This window comes from Mixophyes fleayi, chromosome 1 (genome assembly GCF_038048845.1).
Source record: "Mixophyes fleayi isolate aMixFle1 chromosome 1, aMixFle1.hap1, whole genome shotgun sequence".
Classification (NCBI taxonomy): domain Eukaryota; kingdom Metazoa; phylum Chordata; class Amphibia; order Anura; family Limnodynastidae; genus Mixophyes; species Mixophyes fleayi.
The window spans coordinates 163318806-163344396 of record NC_134402.1 but is presented as its reverse complement, the minus strand read 5'-3'; the positions used below and the strand labels follow the sequence as shown (position 1 = coordinate 163344396).

The 25591-nt window shown below is 37.0% G+C and overlaps 1 protein-coding gene across 7 annotated transcripts in view; it reads left to right on the top strand.

The window, feature by feature from the left end:
• Positions 1–23748, top strand: part of PTPN13 (protein tyrosine phosphatase non-receptor type 13) — a 211284-nt gene extending 187536 nt beyond the window's left edge. For 4 of the 7 annotated variants that reach the window (XM_075203023.1, XM_075202998.1, XM_075203007.1 and 1 more), the window contains 12 exons: positions 2389–2544; positions 6471–6618; positions 7681–7836; positions 9896–9978; positions 12583–12635; positions 14079–14164; positions 14383–14531; positions 15323–15413; positions 15774–16111; positions 19663–19878; positions 22711–22773; positions 23112–23748. In XM_075203023.1, the coding sequence (XP_075059124.1) occupies positions 2389–2544; positions 6471–6618; positions 7681–7836; positions 9896–9978; positions 12583–12635; positions 14079–14164; positions 14383–14531; positions 15323–15413; positions 15774–16111; positions 19663–19878; positions 22711–22773; positions 23112–23186 (1614 nt within the window). In that variant the 3' untranslated portion in view covers positions 23187–23748. The remainder of the gene's footprint in view (positions 1–2388; positions 2545–6470; positions 6619–7680; positions 7837–9895; positions 9979–12582; positions 12636–14078; positions 14165–14382; positions 14532–15322; positions 15414–15773; positions 16112–19662; positions 19879–22710; positions 22774–23111) is intronic. The other 3 variants (XM_075203032.1, XM_075203013.1, XM_075202990.1) reach the window with 2 other exon arrangements.
• The last annotated feature ends 1843 nt before the right edge of the window (positions 23749–25591 follow it).

Sequence of the window (25591 nt, the reverse complement as noted above, 5' to 3'; positions counted from 1 at the left end):
TGATGTGCAGAACATTTGAATCTTTAGCAGAGAATGGGCCATGAGCCAGCTTGCATTTCATTATATGCATTATATTTTTATTATTATTTATATTTGCAGTGCATCAGAAATTGAACACACCAGTTGCATGTGCATCCACACCTTTTCTAAATGTGTTTCACTTGACACCCATGCGTATGTTACAGTACAGCATTCTGTAGCACACATGTGGTAAGGAAATAGTGTTTGTCATTAAAAGCCATGTCTCTTTTAAAATAGGTTATGAATGCTGCTTTCTTTTTTTCTTGGCTATAGAAACCATAATCCGGACTGCTAGCCTTATACGTGTCACTAATAATATATTTAGCTTGTAAGGAGTCTACAGAGGCAATGAGTTTGTAGTCTGTTCTGTTGCTCACTGTGGGGCCTATTTATGATTGGGGGGGGATCTGTTGTGCAGTGAAATCTCCCATTTTAACCTGAGAAAGGTCTCTCCCCATCGATCAAAGCTCCTGGGCCGGTGTTAACTATCACCGGGTATCTCCAGCAATAGCTTTCACCAGGGCCGAGGTTGTCTGGTGAAGCCTCACCAGTATTAGAGGTTCTGCACATTTCTTTAAAATTTAAATATATGAAAGCAATTTTTTTTTCCTCCAATGTTTATTTTTATTATTTGCAATTGTTTTTCTATTTTAATTTTTATCAAAAGTAAAACTTGAAGCTCAAATGCACATGCTTGAACCAACAAGCCCGTTCACGGTTTGCACATATGCCTCTGACCTGGCCTGGTCAAACGGTAATTTCACTCTGTATCACTCAGATGTTTTGGCAAAGTTTTAATGGTAAATTGCACCAATAGAAAATGTTCTATTGCTGCAATAAGCAGTAATTTTGATATTGTGGGGTAATGAAAATTGACCCCTGTGAATCCAATCCGTACAATCTATTGTACAGATTCAAAAGCTGACATCCACTAGTTATACTGACATAGTAATGAAATTTAGGCAACTTCAAAAATTAGACAGCCCCTTTAAGCTATATCTACAAAAGGGGAAAAAAAACACATGCTCAGGATTAGACTGATTCCCCTGGTAATCAGGGACGGAAAACAATTTGGGAATAATTCTAAAGAATGAAGGCACTCAGTTAAGTGTTGCTCTTATGAAAAAAAAATGCTTAGTTTACTTATATTAAAAATGTAAGGTGCCAAACGTTTCCAAAATTCTTAGAATAATTCTAACTGGGCACTTGCTTTTTGGAAGGTTAATGTGTGTGTGTGTGTGTGTGTGTGTGTGTGTGTGTGTGTCTGTATATCTACTATATAAATACCTAGTGGCGTGTGTGGGGAAAAAAAAACCAAGCTGCAGCGCCACCTGCTGGGCAGAGTTATACACTGACCTATATATTTCTTGAAGGAGAAGTGACAGTTGGGAGTGGTTGCCGGGGGTGACAGTGGGGAGTTTTTAACACCTTAAGTAGCTTGATGAAGGATGAGGTGATGGAGAAAAATGATAAGGTGGTGACATGTGGACAAAACCACGTTAAAAAAGGGCGCTTGCGTCGGGAAGTAACGCTCTTCCTCTGAGGAGGCCTGGGCTTGGCCCAAATGCATGACAAGAACCTTTTTAACACCTTAAGTAGCTTGATTTGACTAGAATGCATGAGTATCATGCACGGGTTAACTTGTATATAATATATGTGTGTTTATGTAAGTATGTGTGTATGTATGCGTGTGTATATGTATGTATGCATGTATGTGTGTATATGTTTGTGTATGTGTATATGTATGTGTATATGTATGTGTGTGTATATGTGTGTGTGTATATATATATATATACACTATATACTTTGTATTAATAGCCTAAGATTCCAGTCTTTGTATTCTGAAAGCAAGTCTTATTTTATATTTACTCAATATACAGTATGCAGTACTATATGGTTAAGTAAAACGGCATCCGTTAAATGTCGTGTACTTTAATATTTTAAGAGCCTGTCCTCCCCTAACCTGACAAACTACACCGCTGCTGATTGACAGTCCCTGCACTATGAACACAAAGACCTTAACAATATACATATAATTGTGTCTATAGGACTTCCTACTTATAGCTCAAAGCAATGCACTAAGACTAATAATACATTTTGCTTCATCCTTAAAATTGGTTTCTAATTATCCTATACATTCTTGACCTATCATGATCTCTTCCTGTAAATTCAGGCAGGCTAAACTTTGTATTTATAACCCACTCTGTAAGTAATATCATTCCTGCCAGGCCTGTGCTCACACAAATATAGGAACAGAGGCTATCAGATTAATTTGTATATTATACATCACTCAATATTTCTCTTTGATTACTGTGTTTTACATGGCTTGATCTAAACATGTTTGTTTTTTTCTGTGTGCCCATAAAGGCCAGAATAGTTCATGCTGTTTTGGAAAAGCCTGTGTCTGGAGAGTTGGGATTTTCCCTGGTGGGAGGCGAATATGGTATACTTGTGAAGTCCATCAGTCCTGGGGGTGTAGCTGACATAGAGGGGAACTTACAGGTTGGAGACAGATTGCTTCAGGTAATTTTTCTTAAGTCCTCTACTTTTACATTTTTGCTTTTACATTTTTAAAGTATTTGTGATATTAAATTGGCCAAGATCAGCAACGATCACAATATAACTAGTTATGGGCAGCACGGTGGCTTAGTAGTTAGTACTTCTGCCTCACAGCACCGGAATCATGAGTTTGATTCCTAACCACGGCCTTATCTGTGTGCAGTTTGTATGTTCTCCCTGTGTTTGTGAGGTTTCCTCTGGGTGCTTCATTTTCCTCCCATACCCTAAAAACATACTAGTAGACAAATTAGCTGCTATTAAATTAACCATAGACTTTCTCGATCTGTGTGTGTGTTGGGAATTTAGACTGTAAGCTCCAATGGGGCAGGGACTGATGTGAGTGAGTTCTTTGCACAGCGCTGTGGAATTAGTGGCACTATAAAAATAGCTGATGATGATGATAGTACTTTACCTATATAAAGAGGTTTGAGGACAGGTAATTTTTTTTTTCTAAGGCTGAATGAAGCTCTGCTTTTATATTAAAAAAAAAAAAAAAACTCCCAACACCACTGCTAAATCTAGGTTTGCAGCTTGGAACCAAGGGAGGGAATTTTGGAAAGTTGTTCAACTTTTGAGCCTATCAATATCTTAAGTAAATGGACATTGCAGAGTTTTCTCTAAATATGTATATATGTTTTGTAACATTTTCTTAGCTCCCAACACTTATTTGTGTACTAACATTTCTGTGCATGTAACATTGTTTTTTATGTTTAGTGCAGGTAATGTATGTTTCACAACATAACATGTAACCTGTCCAAAACTTGTTTTAAAACCAATGTATTTCTGCAGAGCGTTATTGTTATGTAAAAATAGGGCACTTATATTAGAAAAAACTATTTAGTATGACAAACTATTCCACTGCTGGGCACTGTTTCACTTGAGTCTAATCACCTTTTTGCTGCCATCTTAAAATAGTCAGAGACTGGCTTTATGGAAATGATGGCATTATACTTAGGGGTCATATAAGGTATAATAATAATTAGATTTTGATGTACTATTGTGCAGAGCATATAACTGATTTTATTTATATATATATATAAAGTTATTTTTGTTTGCTTGTTTGTTGGTGAATATCTTCCACAGCTCTCAAGGTAAAGCTGCCAAATCTTTCATAGTTATTTAGTAACGAAAAGTAACCTATTAGACCACATAACGACATTGCAATAATGCGTCAAAAGCTACAAATACTGGAAACATAATTTTGGGGTTTTTAGCAATTGTTTGGCTACTGGAAGGGAACTTTGTCACAACACGACAAGGCGACAAAACAACAAATGTTGTTCTAAACAGCAGTTTTGGGAAATTTACAAAATAATTTTCTAATATATAAAAATTGCTACACATTACAAATCAAACCCACACAGTATAATAAAAGTACATTTATACTATATTTATATGATACCAACATATACTATATTTATATGATAAAGAAGTATTTAATTTCCCATTGGCCACTATGGTAGTATAGCATATTACATGAAGGCATACAAATACATATAACTGCATGTATAGAGAAAAAAATAGCAATTAAGCCGAATTTTGAAAGAGTATATTTAAGTTTAATGAGGGGGAAGGGGCTTTACCTTTTGTCATTTCAAGCTGTAAAGTTGTATAATTTTCAAATGCTTCTTAGGAATATGTAATATCTAAGGGGTCTATTTATTAATATTCCCCCGATGACTAGAATTTAACATGCAGTTTGTTTAATAAAAAGAAAAGTGAGAAGTAGCCTTACCGCTTGCCAAGCCAGTCCTGGGACCCTCTGCACATGCCAGCTCGGGCATGTAAACTGAAACTGGAAGTCCAGACTTGGGTCAGAGTACATACAGCAGTGTTGGCTAACCTGTGACACTCCAGGTGTTGTGAAACTACAAGTCCTAGCATGCTTTGCCAATATATATATATATATATATATATATATATATATATATATATATAGCAGCTTATTGCTGGAAGGGTATGCTGGGACTTGTAGTTTCCCAACATCTGGAGTGTCACATGTTAGCCAACACTGATATATAGCATTCCTTTTTCAGAACTGGGTACATAAGGACAATGGTAAACCTGTAAACCTGTCACTGTTCTGGTTACAGCAGCTTATAGTATTTCAGCCTCACTAACTCCTGCTTATCCATGTGTTAGCAAGCTTGAAGTGGGAGCATACTTGCTGACTTTTTTAACCTCTCCACAATAGGATACAAAAGTGGGGGACATGGGGGTGAGCTTCGTGCCATTGTGCCCCTACTTCCAGCGCAATGCCACGATTTGTGTCAGTTCACCATCATGGTGTACCCCCTTTCCGTCCACTTCACTAGGGAGATGGGTGGCATGCAGTGACGTTCACGGGGTGTAGGCATATTTGAGTGGGAGTGGTTAGTCCAACAGTTAGCCTGTCAAGCACCTAAACATAAAAAACTGCATAGCAATGATGGAGTGAAACGCACCACTAAATGAAACAAAGTTCATACATCCAACTTATTTATGAACAGTGCTAGACCAATAGTGACGCTAGTCACACAGTACACCAACGCCCAGAAGAGCCCCTTTGCCCAATAGCCATCGGCTTTCCACAATCGTTAAATCTCCTATTCCTAAGTAGGAATAGGTATATCAATATTTGCTTTCAGTTTAGGCCAATATTGTTTTGTGAACTAGATTGTTTGTTTATATTTGTGTTCCCCTCTTCTTATTTTTGCTATAATTATTGCTTAGTTGAAGCATTCGTCTATTTTTATTTCTTTTTGCAGTTATTCTTTGATGCAAATATTTGGTGAATTACACTGTGTAATTATTCAGTGTTAAAAAAAAGATTGAACATTTGTGTTCAAGCTTACAGAAAAGCATGTCAAGCTATAGTTGATTGTTTTTTACACAGATGTAACAGCAATAAAGTACAAGTTATATAGTGTGTGTTTTGAAAATGTAAAAGTGTGGTGCTACGTCCTGTTTTTTTTCTTAAAATGCATCAGTGTAACCGTTTTATGGACCAAACCAATATCCTTGAGAATGCAGTGTGATCACTAGTAGCTATGGTTGACGCCTGACCAGTATTTTTCTAGCCTGGCAAGTTAAAGTGGATCTCTGTGCCAATGTTATTAATAGGGTAAAACAGATAGCCCAGTATTTCTGTTACAAAAAACAACTGAGCCATACTTTGAAGGCAGCCATTTTGTGGTCTTAAGTCAATATTCAAATGCAACCCATCAATTCTATATAGAAACCAAAGACATCACTGTGGCACTTAGTGAATAGATAGGCTGCATTGTCAGAAATCCTAGTTCAATCCTAAGGATTGCTGCTACCTCTGTACGTAGTTGAAGTATGTACTTCAGAACCATTAAATGCTTCAAAAAATGTTGATATATTGCAGGGGCGGATCTAGAAAAATGCTGTACCGGGGCGATTTAGGGGGGGGGGGGTATTTAGGCCCCGCCCCTTTCTAACATCTTAGGCTGCCGACGGCTGCACACTATGTGCAGGTCCGTCCAGCCGTGACAGGCAGGGACAGTGTGCTGCCCGGCTGCTCTGATTGTGTTTTAAACACAGTCAGAGCAGCCGAGCAGCACACTGTCCCTGCCTGTCACGGCTGGAGGGACCTGCACATACTGTGCACCCGTCGGCAGCAAGTGTCTGCTAGGGGGGTGATCGCCCCAATCGCCCCCCCCTGGATCCGCCACTGATATATTCGGATATATTTGCAAAATATATTTACATTTTAACATCTTCTGTGAGCTTTAGTCGCTTTAACATTTATTCCTTTATTTGTATTATAGTACAAATTTTTTTTTCCATTAATTGTGAAATAATAAAAATGGCAAAGTGGCACTCATTTTATGATGAGAAGAAATTCATGTCAGAAATCCTGATTACCAACAATTTGTTTTCCATAGGTAAATGGAGAAAACATGCAAGGGGCTACACACAGCAAGGCTGTGTCCTGTATTCGAAATTCTAAAGGGCTTGTACAGATTGAAGTTGCTCGTGAGCTTATGCCAAAGGACAGTTCATCTGCTTTTGACAAGTTTAACGGAAACTTAGGTAAGCACAAATATGGTTCTAGTGCTAAATGGTGCCTCAAGCTTGAGCCATGAATATAGTACATTTACAGATTATTTTATTTCTTTTTTTTTTTGTATTTCTTTAGCAAATTTATTTTTAAAATTTATGGTCTTTAAACAACTCTGAATGCAGCAACATCATCTCATTTCTCAGAATAGTGTTATTAAAAAAAAACAAACCCTGAAAATTGTGTTTTGTGTTTGTCTAAGCAGATATTGACCTTTCTCTATTGCTAAGGTATGTTGACTAGGATCAGAGCAACTCTTTATCATCTTTATTCATCTCCTGCTTGTCAGTGTGATCCCAGTTTTGAAGTCCTAAATCGAGCAGCAGCCAATCGGATCATCAGAATAATATGAGTGTGCTGCTCTTTTGGGAGACAGTGACCTGCCCACTCCTCTAATTATGTTACTGAGGACAAGACTGCATGTGACAGGACCGGTGTCCTCATGTGGGGAGGGGACTCCAGTCAGGTAGAAATTGACAAACTTAGGACTTGTTCATATATTAGGGCTTTAGTGTAATGTGCGTGTGGGGAGGTTTTACTGTGGTCAGACCACACTGAATGCACAGAGTTCCTGGCATGGGTGAAGAAACTGTGCAACAATATGTAAATGGGGCAGCTGTTCTGGCATTGGGAACAATGGGCCCGGTGCCTGTTCTATATTGAGTGAACTGTGCTGTGTTGGTCAGTATGGTCTGCTTGTGATCAAACTGCACTGCATGCATAACACACTGATAGTTGGAGTGTGCATTGAGCAGTCAACTGCACCGAAGATATGTGAGGCTCCTATCAAACTCAATCAAGAAGATGTGGTGTCAGACACTCCTCTACATGTAGTTCATAAATTAAATTTGTATTTATAAGATCCCAGCTTGTCTCCTTAGAGATTCTGTCCATTTTCCATGAGAACGTCTACAACACAACCAGGTTTCTTGGTTTTCGTTGGAGACCTTTTTGAGTTCAAATCACAATAATGTAAAAGGATGTACAGTGGGAGATTGATAGGTGATGAAGTTTTATATTTTTTATTTTTTAAGATCCTGAGATTAATGTAAAAGACAACTACAATTACGAAGACGATGAAGAAGACCAGAATGATGTCATACAATCTCTTCTTGATGTCGTCCATGAGCAAACGCAGAACCTCCTACAGCTCAGTCGTCAGAATGCAGTTTCAGAGGAACACTACTCTGGTACGTCTAGCTATCACATTAAACAAAAACACTGTTGGTCATTTACTAAGCGCACACTGCTGTGCAAAATCTGCTCTGGTGGTGTCACATGCCTCAATTTGCCCTGCAGCATTTAGACTTTCGCCAAAGTGCATGGGTCCGCGTAGCAAGATGGCAAAGCTAGCAGAGCACAAGTTTGCCCCAGACAAGTGAGAAGTGCCATGATGAGGCTAAACCAGGAAATATCTTGGGAGAAAAGTTGCGATATATCATTTAATGAAGGGGTGATTCTAAAGTGTAGGAAGCTGGACTTTAATATAACATTTACACCTTTGAACATTGCGCCTCTTCAGATTTGTCTGCCTTTTGGCAAACGTTAGGTGCACTTCTAGTTTGTGGAGGCATCTTTAAAGCAATGAAAGTAGATATGCACCTTGAAATGCGCTGATAGTCCATATATATGTGTGCCGGTACAAAACCAAAGTATTTTGCGGTTGCATTTCATAATCAAGATCCACTGACTTATAAAATTAGAGGAAATGATCTGCAATGTTATGTCTTAAACAGAAACAAATACAAAATAGCAGATATGCATTGAACAAGGGATACTGATATCAGCAACTGTTTGTTGTGAACGTCAAGGGCCTGAATCATCAAGGAACGCAAAGCGAGCACAATGTGTTTTTTCTTTAAAAAAGGGTCATACGTACGTCCATATTCCAATACAGGAGGATCTGAATAAACAGCACTTAATGTATTTAGACAGACAATACCTAAGTGGAATATAAAGTTCAAGCAGTGCGCACAGTAAAAAAATAATGTATTTCATTATTGTCACCTGTTAATAATAGTCACTAAGAAAGACAATGAAAATTGTTACTTCACCAAATACATTTATTGAGATGTTCTCAATGTGTACTGTGTATAAAATTACTTTTTACAGTTGCTCCTAATTGCATACACATGTTGCGTCATGCATACACGTCCATCATCACTATAATTCGGCATCCGGTTCAAGTAATACGGTTGAAAATCATGTACCTGAGAAATGCCCAGAGCTTGAATCGGACGGATGTGTGTGCGCTCGAGCTTGGCACGCCCTTACTGTACATTAACTACGTGCATACGCCCCTTCCCTCCCCCGTTCCGCCCATGCAATTTTAGGCTGTCCTAAGTGTCCTTTGCGTTTGAAGATGAATTGCATACTCTTGCGTTCACTGGCATATAGTTATTTTCTGAGCATGCGCAGAACAATTTAACGTATAATACGGCACATATTGGCATTTACGCTTTTTAATGAGTCATGCTCAAATGTTTAGATTTTTTTTGTTTTGTTTTATGCTCTCGAATGCTTTGAGGTTTCACTGGTTTTGCATTATGTATAAATCCGTTTTCACTGCATAAAATTTTCTTCTGTTTTATTTACTAATTTCAGTGCTATTTATTTGCACCAAATGTATCCTAGCAAGCCATTGTTTTATTTACTTTATATGTAAAATATAGTATTTGAAGTTTTCGGAGGGAAGTAATATAAGGCTTAAGTATCTACATATTTAGCAAGTTTTGTAGAAATAAATAGATATGGTTTAGTCAGAAATTTGCTCTCTTGGTGCTTCATTTACACATAAGTTCTAGGTAAATGACTAGACATTAATTTTCCATCCACTTTTTTACTTTTTTTGCGCTTTTTACCAATCTTTTGTACTGCTAGTGCACTTTTACACATTCGAAATTGGTTGCATCACATTCTAAAATGTCAAATGATGGGAGTGGGTAGATTGGAATCAAATCATCCTATCCATTAGCGGCTGAAACACACATAAACATTAGGTAGCCTTATAGAAAAGAGCTACCAATAATGAAGTGTTTTGTAGCTGAGAGCAAACATTTTGTTCACTGCTTTCAACCATTGTCTGCAAACTGTGGCTAAAAATGGCTTTCTGTAACTGCGATAATAAGCCCCCTAAACTGTTAAATAGCAAATTACAAAGTGATGATGCAACTAAGTTGTATACTGGTATTTTTTGTGGCAGTGCATTTCTTCGCAGTCTTTAAAGTATATATATTATTTATGGCACAGTAGACCCAAGTGATGGAAACTTAGACGAGAAAGCAGAAGACACAGATTGTGATGGTTCATCTTTACCTGATGATTCTCCTGAGGTAAGGGTTAAAAAATGATATAGATATATACACATAATAAATATATATATATATATATATATATATATATATATATATATATATATATATATTAATAGAATTTACATTACTGCTAACAGTCAGATGTTTAAGGTTTTTAAAGGAAATTTGTTTTCCAGGAAATATGGCGTGGATACATTTTCTAATGCAGTTTTGTGTATGATTAGAAAAGGTTAAAGAGTTTTGGGAGCACATTTCCAAAATTTGGACTTGTAGCTTTTATATAAGCAAAACCTTATCTGCACATTATTTGTTTAAATTACCACTATATAAACATACCATTAATAGCATTCATAAATGAATATGTTAACAGTCAAGAGCAGTAATTAGGGCTAGAAGCTACTAGACATAGATATAATTGTGAACTTGGGGATTTTGTTTCTGTGCATACCAAAATTTATTTATTGGTAAATAAATTGTACTGCACTGTATGGGAGATTTAAATACATCATCACAAGTCAAAGTACTTAAAATTTGACTATATATATTTTATTTCTATAAATATAGATATGAATACAGAGATATGATATAGAGATAGATAGATATGATATAGAGATAGATATCTAAATGCATCTATATATATATATATATATATATATATATATATATATATATATATAAAAAAATTGTATTTTAAATATCGTTATAATCATTATTTATATATGAGATGCCACAGGTTCTGCAGCAGTGCGCAGCAGGGATAAAACTATACATAGTGGCATACAGTGATAACTCATAAATACAATATTAGCGTGCAATAAATACAGCAATTAATGTAGCTAACATGGTAAATAGACGATACAGTATAAAAGATATACAGGGACATACAGACAAGACAGACTGCAAGGACACAAATGGTAGAGATGTATGTGAAATGTGTTAAGGTTTCATTCACACCTAAAATGTTAAAGTTGGCACAGACGTGTGTTAAATCTGTTGTGTTGAATGCTCGTTAGCGATGGAGTTGAAAAATATATGGCCCTTAACTTTAAAATTGCAATAGTACAAGACTGGAATGTGAACAAATGTCACATGTCTCAGGGATGTACCAAATAAATCAGTGACCCCTATGACTGTTCTCATTTGTGTTACATGGATTTATGTCTGTGAAACAGAGCCTGGAGCTCATGTAGCGTCCCACAGGATCCGTGGCAAGACAGTGCAACTAGGAAATGATGGGGTTCTACTAAAGCAATTACTCAGACACGTACAGCCTTCTGAGAACTGTAGAACGCCACACTGCTCATTCACAAGCAATACAACAATTTAATAATAACATTGCTGCCAAAGCTCCTTCATTAATATTCACACTTTTTCCAAACCAGATCCAAAATATACAATTCATAAAGCAATATTGTACTATGTTATATACGGATAAATAAGTCCATGTAGAACAGGGGTGCACAAACTGTTTTCGTTCAAAGGCAGCTTCAGGATATAGTACTCATTTCAAGGGGCCATAATGAAAGTTAAATTGCTTAAAAATGTAAAACACATAAAATAATTCTACAGAAGAAGAGGACACTATTTGCAGTTATGCTATACCTCAGTTATGCCATATTTCACAACAATGCTAAAATAGCCCCATGGGGACAGAAGTGTGTGCACTGCCACAAAACAGTGATACCCCATCTGCAGTGGTGTGGCCATTCCATGTGTGGTCACAAAGGAAGCGAGCCATGCTTCTGCCATGTAACACATTTGGCCTCCCTCCCACTGTGAGAACACATATATACATACACAATAACAGAAAACATTACTTTAAATCAGTTGACCATATGCCAGTGATCTTAAACATGTGAATTCCACTGCAAACCAATCCAAATTTTCAATGTTGTTGCTAAGAACTTTGTTAATATAACAGGTAATGAACAATCCTTTAAGATGCTACATTAGACTTACTACAACCTATTGGAGCTCACACACTCAAATGCTGGTATTAAAAACTGGTGGGGAAAGGGACACTTTCTCACACATTAAATGTTATATATTATATGAGTGCCTGGATAAGCTCTTACCAAGTTAAGCTTAGTCAGGTACTAATCCGCTTGCTAGTTACTGAATGTACGTTCTTACCTAAGTCTGCAGAAAAGTTTACTCTCAAAAGCTGCCAGGCATTTAGAATTCTTGTGGCATCTCAATGAAACAGCCAAGCACTATGCTGGGATTCAGTTATACAGTGTATAAACAAACTAGAAAGGCTGCCAATAGTGTCTTACAACTCTGTGAAATGATACGATAAGATACAGGGCCCATGACTTACACTGCAGGAAGACCTATACACTACTAGACCATTTGTGTAAGCGAAATTCTCTGTAGAATCACGTTGCTACTACTGTCTCAATCTCTGCTGAATCAACAGTTGCACTACTTCAACAACCATATAATGATGTAACTACCTACCACAATTGATAAAATTAGCACAGTTTTATATATTATACATGATACTGACACAATCTAAACAATGTTTTTTAAAATATACACTTTCCATTTCTCTTTCTAATATTGTAAATGATTCATCCATATTATTATTAAGTGTCAATTCTTTTTTTTTTTTTTTTGCAGCCAGTAAAAGTAAATGGTGTGGGAACTTACAGCAACCAGAATAGGACTGAGAGGTATGGAGCATTAGTAACTATAGCTGACTTGTTCTTTTAATCTCAAGCTCATATGTGTGTGCCCACTGTATTAATTGAAGACTCGATATACCATGCAATATTTAAATTAATGAAGTACCAATCATTCTCAGTCTTGGGGGGAATTGAATTCCCCCCGAAGTACCACCGCGTTAAACGTGTTACCGTTATTACGTTAATATTAACCCAGCTTTTTGCGAGCTGCAAGGAAAAGGCCTGCGTTAAAACTACCGTAATAATGGTATTTACGTAACGGTAATAGTGCGCAGGAATTCCCCCCTTGGTGTTTGCTTTCTTTTAATTCTGCTTAATACCCATTGAATGTGCTTTAGATTGGCCAATATGTTCTAGCTAGATATTGCACTTTATAATGATTTTTTTTTCCTTATTAAAGCCGTATTAAGTTACACTTCCTTACAGCAGTTATAAACCTGTCTTATTTGGGACTTAACTAGGGAACTGAAAGAATGATATCACCTGTGAATTTTTGCTTAGAAACTCAGCTTTTGTCTGCACTTCCAAAGGGCTGGTGTAAAGATAAAGATACTTGCTGACATTGATGATCATCAGCATTTATATTTACTGTGTATACATGTTACAAAAAAAAAAAAAGTTACATGAAAAGTGTTTCCCTCAAAAAATAAATAAGCAGGATCACTACTTTAGCCTGGTCAGGATAAAGTCACTGCAGGGGGCACAAGGAGCTATGAGGTCCCACTGTAAAACGTGTAACAGACACCAGGCTATGATGCCAAGATGGGCTTATCACACGATAATGGAGAACCCTCCTGTCATAATATGACACCAGCCCCATCCTGGTCAACACAGGGCGTAGCCTGGTTTGCGGTTGCTGCTTTTGCAGGAGGTCCCTATGTTGCCTCAGTACCCAGTCCAGGCTATAGCACTGCTTATTTGGGCAACGGGGTCCATGTAACACAAAATACACATGTTAGGCTTGAATTTTACAAAGTTGCAGGCTACCCTAAATGAGTCCTATAATGTCTGTACTTGTGTGTTGGGTACAGCACTTTCTCATGGAACACTAGTCTTAAATGACCTACTGTGGAATACAGGTCAGCAAAAGTGCAAACTTAAAAGACCAGATCAAATAATTGATCTTAAGCTCCTTTAGAATGCACTCACACTCAGCAAGGTGTAGGGCTTCAATCAGAGGCCCTGCTGGTGAGACACGGGTTCTCCTCTAAAACCAATCAGCTTAATCACCTCATCAGCCTTCTGAGCAGTCTTTTTCAGTTGCTTGCTCTACTGCAGTCTATAAACTAGTAGGGTGGTGGAGATATAGGCAACAGAGCTCAAGAATCCTTCAGAGGAGGCTGCAAAGCAATGCTATGTCTGTATGCCATTAGTTCCTGTAGTGAAGTGTTTCCTACTGTGCTTATTATTCCCCATTTTTTCCTCGGTCAGATTGCCAACACAGTCCCACATTGGGAAGAGAGAGGATACTGAATCTGATGGGATGCCAATAGAGTCAAAATCCAAGGATCTGTTTGGTAAATACTTATCTTGTTTGATCTATTCCTGAACTGTTGTGATGTCGTGCACATAATAATTATGAGGAAAACGGTTGGGTGACCAGCAACAGGGTTTTTATAAAACGGTTACCAACAAAAGACAAGCCCTGAAACAAAAGTTTTGACAAATATTGGATATTTTTACTTTTTGTTTAGTTAAACAAAAAACTAATGGCGCAAATTGTTTTTTCCAACAGATTGTTTTAGAGCGGTACATGAAAAGCTCCCCTCTCTTTCGCTAGTCCGTGTGCTGCCTTCAGGCCGGTATTCAGGAAATAACTTAAAGATGGTTATACGTCAAATACGCAGTATGCTTGAGCAAGGTGTACCTGCCAAGGAGTTTGAGGTAACAACTCTAAGGGGGGTATTCAATTGTTGCTCCGGGCGCCGCCGGAACGAGCGCCTTAAAACTATTACCGTTTTATACGGTAATTACTCGCTCAATTTCAGCTCGCAGCTCCCTGAGCAGCGAGCTGAAATTGAGCGAGTAATTACCGTATGAACGGTAATTAAGCGCAATATTACCGTATAAACGGTAATAGTTTTAACGCGCTCGTTCTGGCGGCGCCCGGAGCAACAATTGAATACCCCCCTAAGTCGTATATATCTTGTAGAGTAAATCACATATAGTCAGAGCTTTTATAGGTTATTTTGTTTGTTTATAGTTATATAAATATTTATATCTAGTAGGGTTCTGCGTTAGTACAGCCTCATTGTAGGTTTCTGACTGGCCACGTAACATCAGTGGGTAAATGTATCAAGCTAAGAGTTTTCCAGCATGTTTGAAATGTGGAGATGTTGCCTATAGCAACCAATCGGATTCTAGCTATCATTTTGTAGAATGTACTAAATAAATGAAAGCTAGAATCTGATTGGTTTTTCAAACCCGCCAGAAAACTCTCAGCTTGATACATTTTCCCCAGGTGTCTCTGGGTGATCCAATTGAACACTGAATAACTGCAATATTGGCTAATGAGACAAATTCAAAATCTGTAGACACCAGAAGACTTAGTATGAATGTAATTATACTGAGAGTTATGAAGACGATAGACCATATTAATGCGTCTAATTTAAATTATCTTGTTCTGAATAGAATATACTTTTCTTTCAATATTTATTTTTGTTTAATCTCCATAGAGTATTCAAGACTTAAAGCCACTTGACGAATGTCTCATTGGACAAATTAAAGACAACAGAAAGAAAAACAGATACAAGAATATACTTCCATGTAGGTCATGGTGCATCATGATTTCTTTGCTTTTTTATTTGTTTTCAGCAGATATACTTGTTTATCTGCTGAATTATAGTCCATAATTTAGTAAAACTATATATGAAGTATAACTACATATGGATTAAAATAGGAATCCCACCATACTGCTTATTCCAGCATTGCTTATACTAGCGGCATAACCACACTATAATTACTATTAATAACATGCACTGCACAGCCACCCGGTACCTGCTGGCTTCCCCAATCACTGTTACCATACACTTCTCCTTAGAGCCGAACATAACTTTTCTGATATTCACATCAACGTTTCTGCATGTGAGTGGGTAAATATGTTATTGTTGTCGTCTGTTTTTTCAGATGATGCCACCAGAGTGCCTCTTGGAACAGAGGATGGGTACATTAATGCAAGTTTTATCAAGATGCCAGTTGGCAATGAGGAATTCACATACATTGCATGCCAGGGACCTCTTCCCAGTACGGTGCCAGACTTTTGGCAGATGGTATGGGAGCAGAACTCCACAGTGATTGCTATGATGACCCAGGAAGTAGAAGGAGGGAAGATAAAATGTCAGAGGTACTGGCCCGATGAGCCAGATAGACCGTTACGGATAAATAATGAACTTCAACTTACACTAGTGAAAACTCAGCAACTGGAAAGTTTTGTCCTACGAGTCTTAGAATTGCGGGATGTTCAAGTGAGTAATATTGTTCAGGCAGATCCATATGCGCAATCCTGGGGTAATGCAGTCTCCTCAAGTACATGTTTGTGGTGAATAACCAATGCTGGAGCATAATGATCTTCCTCTTTTTGTAAGCGACTTTTTAACTTTCAAAATATTTTTGAAATGTTTGCTGAAAAACACATAACATCTTTTGCTGCATGTTTTTCCTTTTGAATCTAAATTGTGGTTTAGCAAAACAATTATACATTATCAAACAGTCAGGAATGATGTTTGTGTCCTGGTCACATGTCAGAGCTGTTCCACTTATAAGGCAGAGAGTCTGTTTACCTGTTCTGCCTCTATGTCACAACTTTCTAATTCTTTGTACACAAACAGACATTTTACTCAAGCGGGTGTGGCTTTGGGACGATGGAAAAATAAATAAATGAGACAGTGGTGTCTTAAGATTTTAGAATGCAATTTCTCTGTCATTAATCAACATTTTCAAAAAATCCTTGTATTTACAGATGCTTTACAATTGTTATTTATTGCCATGATTTATTTAATGAATAGTATTTGTACAAACACAAGTCAACTTTGTTTTTAGACTCATTTTATTAAGAATAGCATAGCTCTGGATTGAAGAAAGACATTTAAAACTAATTATAAAAAAATTTGAAATCTGGCTTTCATTGCGCTCATATTAAAACCGCAAAAGGATCCACAATCTATGGATTCTTATCGCCCCATTAGCCCTTCCATCCCTTTTAACCAACCACCAGCTAGAATTTGTGATAGGCCGTCACTCGGTGAAGGGCATTTGCATGGCAATTACGGCTGTGGCTTCCTTGTCTCTACAGTCTACCTCCTCAAATATATTACTTAGCCTAAACACCATTAACACATTTGATATTATGTCTTTGTCCTACATGTATGAAGTACTCAAGCGCACTGGATTTGGGAAGGACTTCTTTGATTTTTTTGATTTTTTTTTTTTTTTTTTTTTTTATACTTGCCCAGCTACCTCTTTGGTAAGGGTGACCCCCATGTCACCCTTACTTTTAAACCTAGTTCTTGATCATATGCTTCGAGTCTTACACACTCTTAAGGGCAACCCTGTTTGTAAATATATAGGTCAAGTAGTTCGCATTTGCAAGTGATCTCTTAATTTATTTATCGAACATTAAGGAATCACTTTGTCCTCCTAATGTCTAGAATCGACATATCTGGCTTTTCAGTAAATTTCAACAAATTCTTGGTGCTATACGTGAAAGTCTGGCTTCACATGGCCCTACTGGGCTAGAGATGTAGGATTAAGTGGGCAAACAAGGCTATCCCATATCTGAGTATACAGCTTCTTCAGAACCTCGGTCTCTTATATAGACTTATCACAAGTGCTATTGGGGAATTAACTAAAGAGGTTAACAGTTGCCTCAGTCTCTCCTATATGGGTAGGGCATATGTACTTAAAATGATCTCATTCTTGAGAAACCTTTACCCACTCCAAAAACTGTTTATTGTTCTGACACGCAAAAATGTCTCTGATATCAATAAACTATTTAGGTATTTGTAGTATAGGATTGTTTAAACTTCAACAACCCAGAATTAATAGTGGAATTAATTTGCTCAATGTAGAACTATATGATCATCAGGGCGCCCAATTAGGATACTTGAGGAATTTGATACAGGATGTGATACCTATGCTAATTTCTCACTAGAGCAAAATTTCATCCCTGGTCTGAACTTGACCTCTTTCCTAATTCTCCATGATCAAGATAACCTTAACCACGTTTTACAGCATAAACGAAAACTAAACTCTTACTTTTCGGTTTATCTTCCTCTATTTGGGAACCCACATTTTCAAAGTGGCGTGGCTGCCTGCACCTTTATTTATTCTCTGGTTTAATGCAGGGGTTTAAAATGTGGGGCAGTTCCAGAATGTCACTCTTAAGAAACCCTTGACTATTCAACAGACAGAGGACCAACATGCACTGATCAAGCCGTTCAACCTCGCCTTTTTACAGGCTCAATATTATGCAAGTGTAGTGGCTAGGATATTTTCCCAAACTGATTGGCACCACGCCCTAGATCTCTTGCTTCTTTGGCTCCCTCCTAATCATGGGGCTATCTCTATTGATTCTAATTTTTTACAAGAACCACTTGACTATGATACATTGGCAACGGGATTGGGACAATGGAAGGACCGCCTTCCAGACCTGTCTACTGACTTAAGATGTGGGTCCAGAACATCCCCTTTTATTGTTTCAGGAGAAACTCTTTCATATATTCTGTTTGGATTTGGTGGAGATCTTCTTACAGAAGGAACGTCACACCCAGGCATTCTTTGATACATGGGAAAGCTTCATTGACACCCTCTACACTCCAATGAATGAACGCATAGAGGGTTGTTTGGTACGAAACCCCATATATGCCGATGACCCTCCAATCAATCCCTAGACAGGGGCAAACACAGGATTTTTAAGGGGGGGTTTCCAAATGGTTGAAATCGGGGAATATATAGATATAGATATATATATAGATATAGATATATATATATATATATATATATATATATATATATATATATATATATATATATATATATTATATATAGAGAGAGAGAGAGATAGATATATGTATTTTGAATGTATCAAAGTGGTACTCTAGGGATAGTGAAAGTTAGGGGCCTGGAGAGGGTATTATTGCTAAATAGCAAATATTTTATGATTAATCTGAATTACTAACACAAAATTTATTGTAGAAAAGAAAAAATATCAAGTTAAAATTACATTCCTAAAATATATACCATAGAATATATTTCATATATCTTTATATAGATAATTAATCTGAACACCCAGTGTCACTGGGACTCACCGTTCAGCCACAGGGCGCCAGCGAAGATTTCAGCTGTCTGGCTATACCTGGGAGAAGCTGCTGCCTATCTTAATTGCAGTGGCAGCTCCCAAGTGTTACTTGCAACTTGAACCTATACGTGACCTTAACTTTTCTTTTTTCTCTCTCCCACTTTTTGTGTTATGTGAATATGGCTTCTGTTGGTGAAATTCAGTGGCTTCCAAGTGGCTCCTTTAAATGCTCACTTCTTCATTGAGCTACATGCCAAGTGTTGAACTGTTTGCTTCATTTGCTTTATTTGTTCTCGGATACACTACAAAATATTTTTGGTTTTTATTGCACGAATATATATTCTATTTTTGACATGCTTTGATAACTAAAAAATGTAAATCGGTAACTATATCGGGTAAATAACTCCCCTGTCACCAAGCATTGACTTTGCTTTTTTGTATTTTCTAGCTTGTTTAGCGAAGGACCCTTGAAAGGGTTTTTTATTTTGTCATTTTATCCATTGCTGTTAAGATAGTACATATGTAAAATTATTGTTATAGTCTGCAGACAGTTAATATGGTCAGGGTTTCATGTCATGACTTCAGTGGAACACAGTTCCATTACCCCCTAAACTTCCAACAAACAATAGGGATATTGGCTAGCTAAAATATATTCTACACTCCATCAGTTACATTATTTGCATATTTGATAGTTCTCCTTTAATATTTCCCTTATTTTAGGCTGGAGAAGTACGACATGTTGCTCACCTAAACTTCACTGCATGGCCAGACCATGACACCCCCACTGATCCAAACCAGCTTCTCACTTTCATCTCCTATATGAGACACATCTACAAATGCGGACCCATCATCACTCATTGCAGTGCGGGCATCGGCCGCTCGGGCACACTCATATGTATAGATGTCATGCTGGGTCTAATCAGTAAGGATTTAGAGGTGAGTAAGATACTGAGTATGAGACACATTACTGTTGGTAAATGTGAGGAAGGTTATGACTTTCTTGTTAATTGCATGTACACTGAAGTATATAACGTAATGCAGACCAATGAACAACCAGAACAGACCTGGGAATCCTTCATGTTCTTGGCAGAACAGGACATACTGCACCTCACAGTTATTGGCATCACTTATTTACTGAGACTACACCAGAATCTGCTTGGCGGACTGACACAGGGTTTTTTCTTACCTTAACTTGTGTGTGATGATAATAATATGCCACTTTAAAGCCACTGTTAAAGAAATGGCTACTATAAAACAAAAGCTCTTTACAGTTACAAGAACAGTGAGACTGGAGATCATACTCTTCATTCTTTGATCTTGCAGGCCAGTGCAAAGACTATGTATGATCTTTCAAACATCTGGTTAATGTAGACTTTGCAATCAAGCCTATGACACATTTGGTGACATTTATATATTTCAGTGGTTGAAAGTCACACACATTTTTATTGGCTGATTTCATACCCATATCACTAATAGATATGTCTATTTCATTTTGCTTTTTTGAACGCAGAAGGTGTGCAACAGGGCAGACACTTAGGGCCTGATTCATTAAGGAACTTAAATTAAGAAGTTCCTTATATCAGTCTCCTGGACAAAACCATGTTACAATGCAAGGGGTGAAAATTAGTTTTCTGTTTTGCACATAAGTTAAATACTGACTGTTTTTTCATGTAGCACACAAATACTTAATAGCTTATTTGTACACTGAAATTTAAAGTTGATATTTGTGTGCTACATGAAAAAACAGTCAGTATTTAACTTATGTGCAAAACATAAAACTAATTTTCACACCTTGCATTGTAACATGGTTTTGTCCAGGAGACTGATATAAGGAACTTCTTAATTTAAGTTCCTTAATGAATCAGGCCCTAAGTCTCCTCATATGTAACTGCAATAGTTATGGGAAGTTTCGCAGTAGCAAACCCAGATATTTATCTGACATAATTGGCTTACTATTTATTTTTTTATTTTTTTCTGTAGACCCTCTTGTTAAAACTGTCCAGTGTTCTACAAATATTACCTTTAGTAGTCTGACTTATTTTATAATCAAAATGTTACAACCCCCTATCTATTCACTCAAACAAACATTATCTACAAATTAAAATTATAGGAAGTGTCAACCAAGTACATAAGGACCGTAATGCCGGCTTAGTCTTCTGCTCTCATTCCTCTACACCAGTGTTTCCCAAACCCAGTCCTCAGGAAGCCCTAATAGGGCAGATTTTCCATATCTCTTTGCTGGAGCACAGTAACAAATTGGGACCATTACTATATTTCCTACAAATGTATATAATGACAAAGACTCTCTATTTATGCCAAGCTCCCCAAATTGGCATGCCATGTTCTTTCTTCAGTATACTGACATCTTTGTTCTATGATATATTAAACCAGAGGCGGAACTAGCGAGCTGTGGACCCCCGGTGCAGGGAGGAGGGAACTCGGGCCCACAGCTCACTAGTTCCCCGTGCAGTGGGCCCCATTATCTCCATGGGCCCCAGTGCACCGTACCTGCTGCATCAATGTTTTAAAACCAATTTCTAAGACTGAATTTGCTTAATCTTCTGGGTTACATATGTATCTTAAATGTGGAATTAAGATACTGTAACTTTGTATCAATTAATGGGCAAACACAACTCACTTTGGACTTTTTCCAGTCCCTTAAGGTTTCAAACACTTGAAGTTTTTTTTTCATAATAGAGGATCTTCATACAATCACTATTAACTGTTAGATCAAAATAGGGATGTTTCAGCGCTGTGGTAGTAGTCACATAGGTGAAGATAACAATCCTCACTCTTAATACAGCAATACAAGTGATGAAAGAATGTAAAAAATACTTCAATTTAGAGATGTGAAGATCTTTTCATTCAGAATTTTCCTCCAATATATGATGGCATGGCATAAAAAATACAAAGACACAACATAGTGTAATACAGTCACAAAAACTGAAGTTATGTAGTAAATATGTGGAAAGACTTCAATCCTTTCTTCTTATGTGAATCCACTCACCAGATAAAAGATATAAGTGCGCCTTAATTAATTAAAGGTAGATATCATATGGTGTCTTCACCCAATCTCTTATTTGAGTGCACTTACAAGATGGAGGAAAATAACAGGCCTGGGTTCAAATTTCTTTAGGGACCTCCCATATGGATAATCAGGATTCTCTCTCAGATAAGCATGTTCCGTGGGGTATATAAAAGGCAAAAAAACGGATCTAGCGTGATACCGTTTGTACTAAAGATATTTATTACATTGATACATATAAAAATTAAAAAACATTACATAAAAACTGGACCATAAGATCATGAGGGTCTCTACCAGATGTAGGTGGAAAAACAACTTGTAATCAGTGTCGCTGGGGTCCACTTCACTGGTTGTTATTTGGTAAAGATGGGGTCCTCATGTATTCCAGATCCAGTAGCCCTATTTCCAACGCGTTTCAACCTCTCAAATGAGGTCTTTCTCAAGGATCTATTAACTGTTGTCTTAGCTCATGGCTGAAATACAGAATTCCTGTGTGCCTACTTTCAAAACAGTGGTAAAAGTTAATGGATCCAGCTTATGGAAATTGTTTGAATTTTCAGATAAGTAGTGGCCTTTCACACAAGTGTGGTTGGAGACCGCGTTTTATTATTACAATATAGACTGGATTAGAGAGTGGGGAGACACAATTATTGGTTTCTAATGGTATGTAAGAGTGTTTCCTTATTTTCATAACAACACTTTCTTCCATGATCTATAACTTCTCTCTCTCCGTTTTCCCCCAGTTCAACATCTTAGATTTGGTGCGTAAAATGAGGCTTCAGAGACATGGAATGATACAGACAGAGGTTAGTTCGTGTACCACTGAATCAACAAGTTTGTTTTCACTTCAATGCACGATATATAAGATGCGGAGATAAAAGTAATGATAGTACCCTTTTTCAATTGGTAAGAACAGCCCTAGAATTACTGTTTCAAAAAGTGGTTACTTGTCTAAACTCTAAAGGGTTAAAAGCAAATCCAACTTTGTGGCATTCCGGGACAGACTGGTTTAAAACCATTGTCCTGTAATACAGGTTCCAGCAAGAATGTAAAGCCATAATTCTCTCTCAACTCACCGCCTTTCTGATATCCTCACATTTCTGTGCAATAACCTAACCATCATTTGTATGCATTACTGTTACAGGAACAATACATTTTCTGCTATCAAGTTATCCTATATATTCTGAAACGGCTGCAAATAGAAGAGCACCAAAAATGATTTGCCCCAAAGAGTCTCCTAAATATCTCCGGAGAGACCGAAGCCCTAACTAGTGGACTTTTATATACCAGTAAATAATGTTTAAAGAACAAGAGCTGCATTTTAGTAGCTTACTTATATCGAGCTTGCTGGGTATCAGCTTCAGTGGATGCCAAGCGCAGTTGTTTATACTGCTTTTTTATTTTCTTTGTTATGGAAGGGGTTGTAAAGACAGTATTTTAGTACAAATAAATGTGTTACAATGGTATACATGTTAACATGGTACGCATGTATATATGCAAGCAGTTTTTTTCAAGTATTTTAAAAATAGAAAAAGTTAGTTTTCTAGGTGATACTTGAACATAGTTTGTAAAAATAAACAAACACAAAACATAATTTCTATAGACCAAAATGTAGTAAGTTTATTGTAATTATTGCATACATTTTATAATATTTACTTATCTAGAATTTTATGTACTATTTATATACTTTTACAAAAAACAAACAAAGCTACAGTGTGCCTGGCTGTATGAATTGGTACGTTCTTTATCCACCCTGTAAATAAAATACAAGTTAAAATACACATGTTTTATTAGTGTTAATTTTATTGAGTGCAGAATTGGTCAGGGGTGGCTAAAAAAATATGTGGGGCCTAAGGCTGCACTTTCATTTTGCCATGAACTGATTTTGGATATGCTGCTTACCTTTGTAAAACAGACTAACTAGGCATTGTGATATATGTAGATAAAGAGATATAAAGAGAGAGGGAGATATGTACTATGTCATAATATTTATATTTGGGTATATTATCAATTTGTTTACACATTAGTCTCTGATAACTCTTTGCATTTGATGGACATGTAATATTTTACAACCCGAGGAGAGAACAATACAATATCATTAGGAAATGCTATTAGTGAAAACGTGTTGCAACTCCCAGTCAACTTAACATATACGTAAATATGTAGAAAAACATTTTCATTGTGAAGAAAGACTTACATAAAATAGCTATGATCCATATAAAATAGCTCTATGGATCATAACACAACTAAATGAACCAAGTGGGTCTTTCCCCTAGGAATTTTGCCTTTTGCCAAATAACTTGCCTCCTTGGACACTCAATGCTTTCAGTGGACCTCGATAATATTAAGTTGGTTATGTCATATTTTACTACAGAGTGTCTAATAAGTACATACGTTTAGTGTGGTATAGTGGACAGCAAAGATCAACACAGATATCGTTACAACACTTTGAATGTTCTCCAGACATAGGGCCTGGCGGATACACCGGACAAAGGGGATGCTCAAATGGTGCTGGACCTTGCGAGGGGTTTGGATAACATTTTGTTGAGACTGGTGTTCTCCTTTAACTCCCTTATCACCAATTTATACCAGTTAGATTGTTAGTTATACTTGTCAATATTTGAAACCTTTGATACTGGAGGCAGGTACGGGAGGGGTCATGGTGACAACCATGGCCCCTTTCCCTGCATTACAGTGTGACAGTTTGTGACAGGGTGAGGCTATGATGATGCTATCACATCATCAAGCCCCCCTCCACCTACTTCCGTAGTGAAGTGGGAGGCCTGCTCTTCTGGGAGTCCGGGAGACTTTCTGAAATTCTGGAGTCTCCCGGACATTCTGGGAGAGTAGGCAAGTATGCTGTTATTATAAATATAGAAAATTTGTTTAGCATAACAATATACTGAAACCTTAATAGACTGAATGTATTTGATTAGAGGCACAGACCGACACTTGCCATTCTTGTATTTTACAATAAATGCCATATTGTCATATGTGCATTCAATATTATGACATATTTTATACAATATTAAGTTCATTGTACAGTACTAATAATAGTAGTTTCTATTGTTACTATTAATAGTAAAAATATTGGGTGGCTCTCCTTACTTTCTGCTACGTGGTGTCTAACACTGTCCCTGCATTGTATATATATAAAAAAAAAATATTTCATGTCAGTTTTTGACAATAATCTGCAGCTATATAAAGCACAAATAATCAAATGGATGAGCATCTACCTTTTAAACCAAAGTAATTTGTAGGATGTAACAGTGAGGGAGTAGCTGAACAGCAGTCTTTGTATAGTAGATAAAGCTAGTATCTAACAGTTTATTACACATTCCTATGAATGGTCTATAAAATTGGTGTTTAAAAAATAAAAAAAATAAAAAAACCCTGCTAAAAGCAAAGACAAAACCTTTGCTTTTAACATAGTTTAAATTTAATTTTCAAAACCTTCCTGTAGCACAGTGCATTATGTATTAAGCCTTAACACTCGGGAATGCTGCTGGAAAATCTTAGGTGCTGCAAAGCAAACGCTTCAGAGGGGTATGCGCACAGGTTTGTTTACTTACATTATGAACCATCAGTGTTAAGACCCTTTAACAAGCTTTAAGGATGGACTGT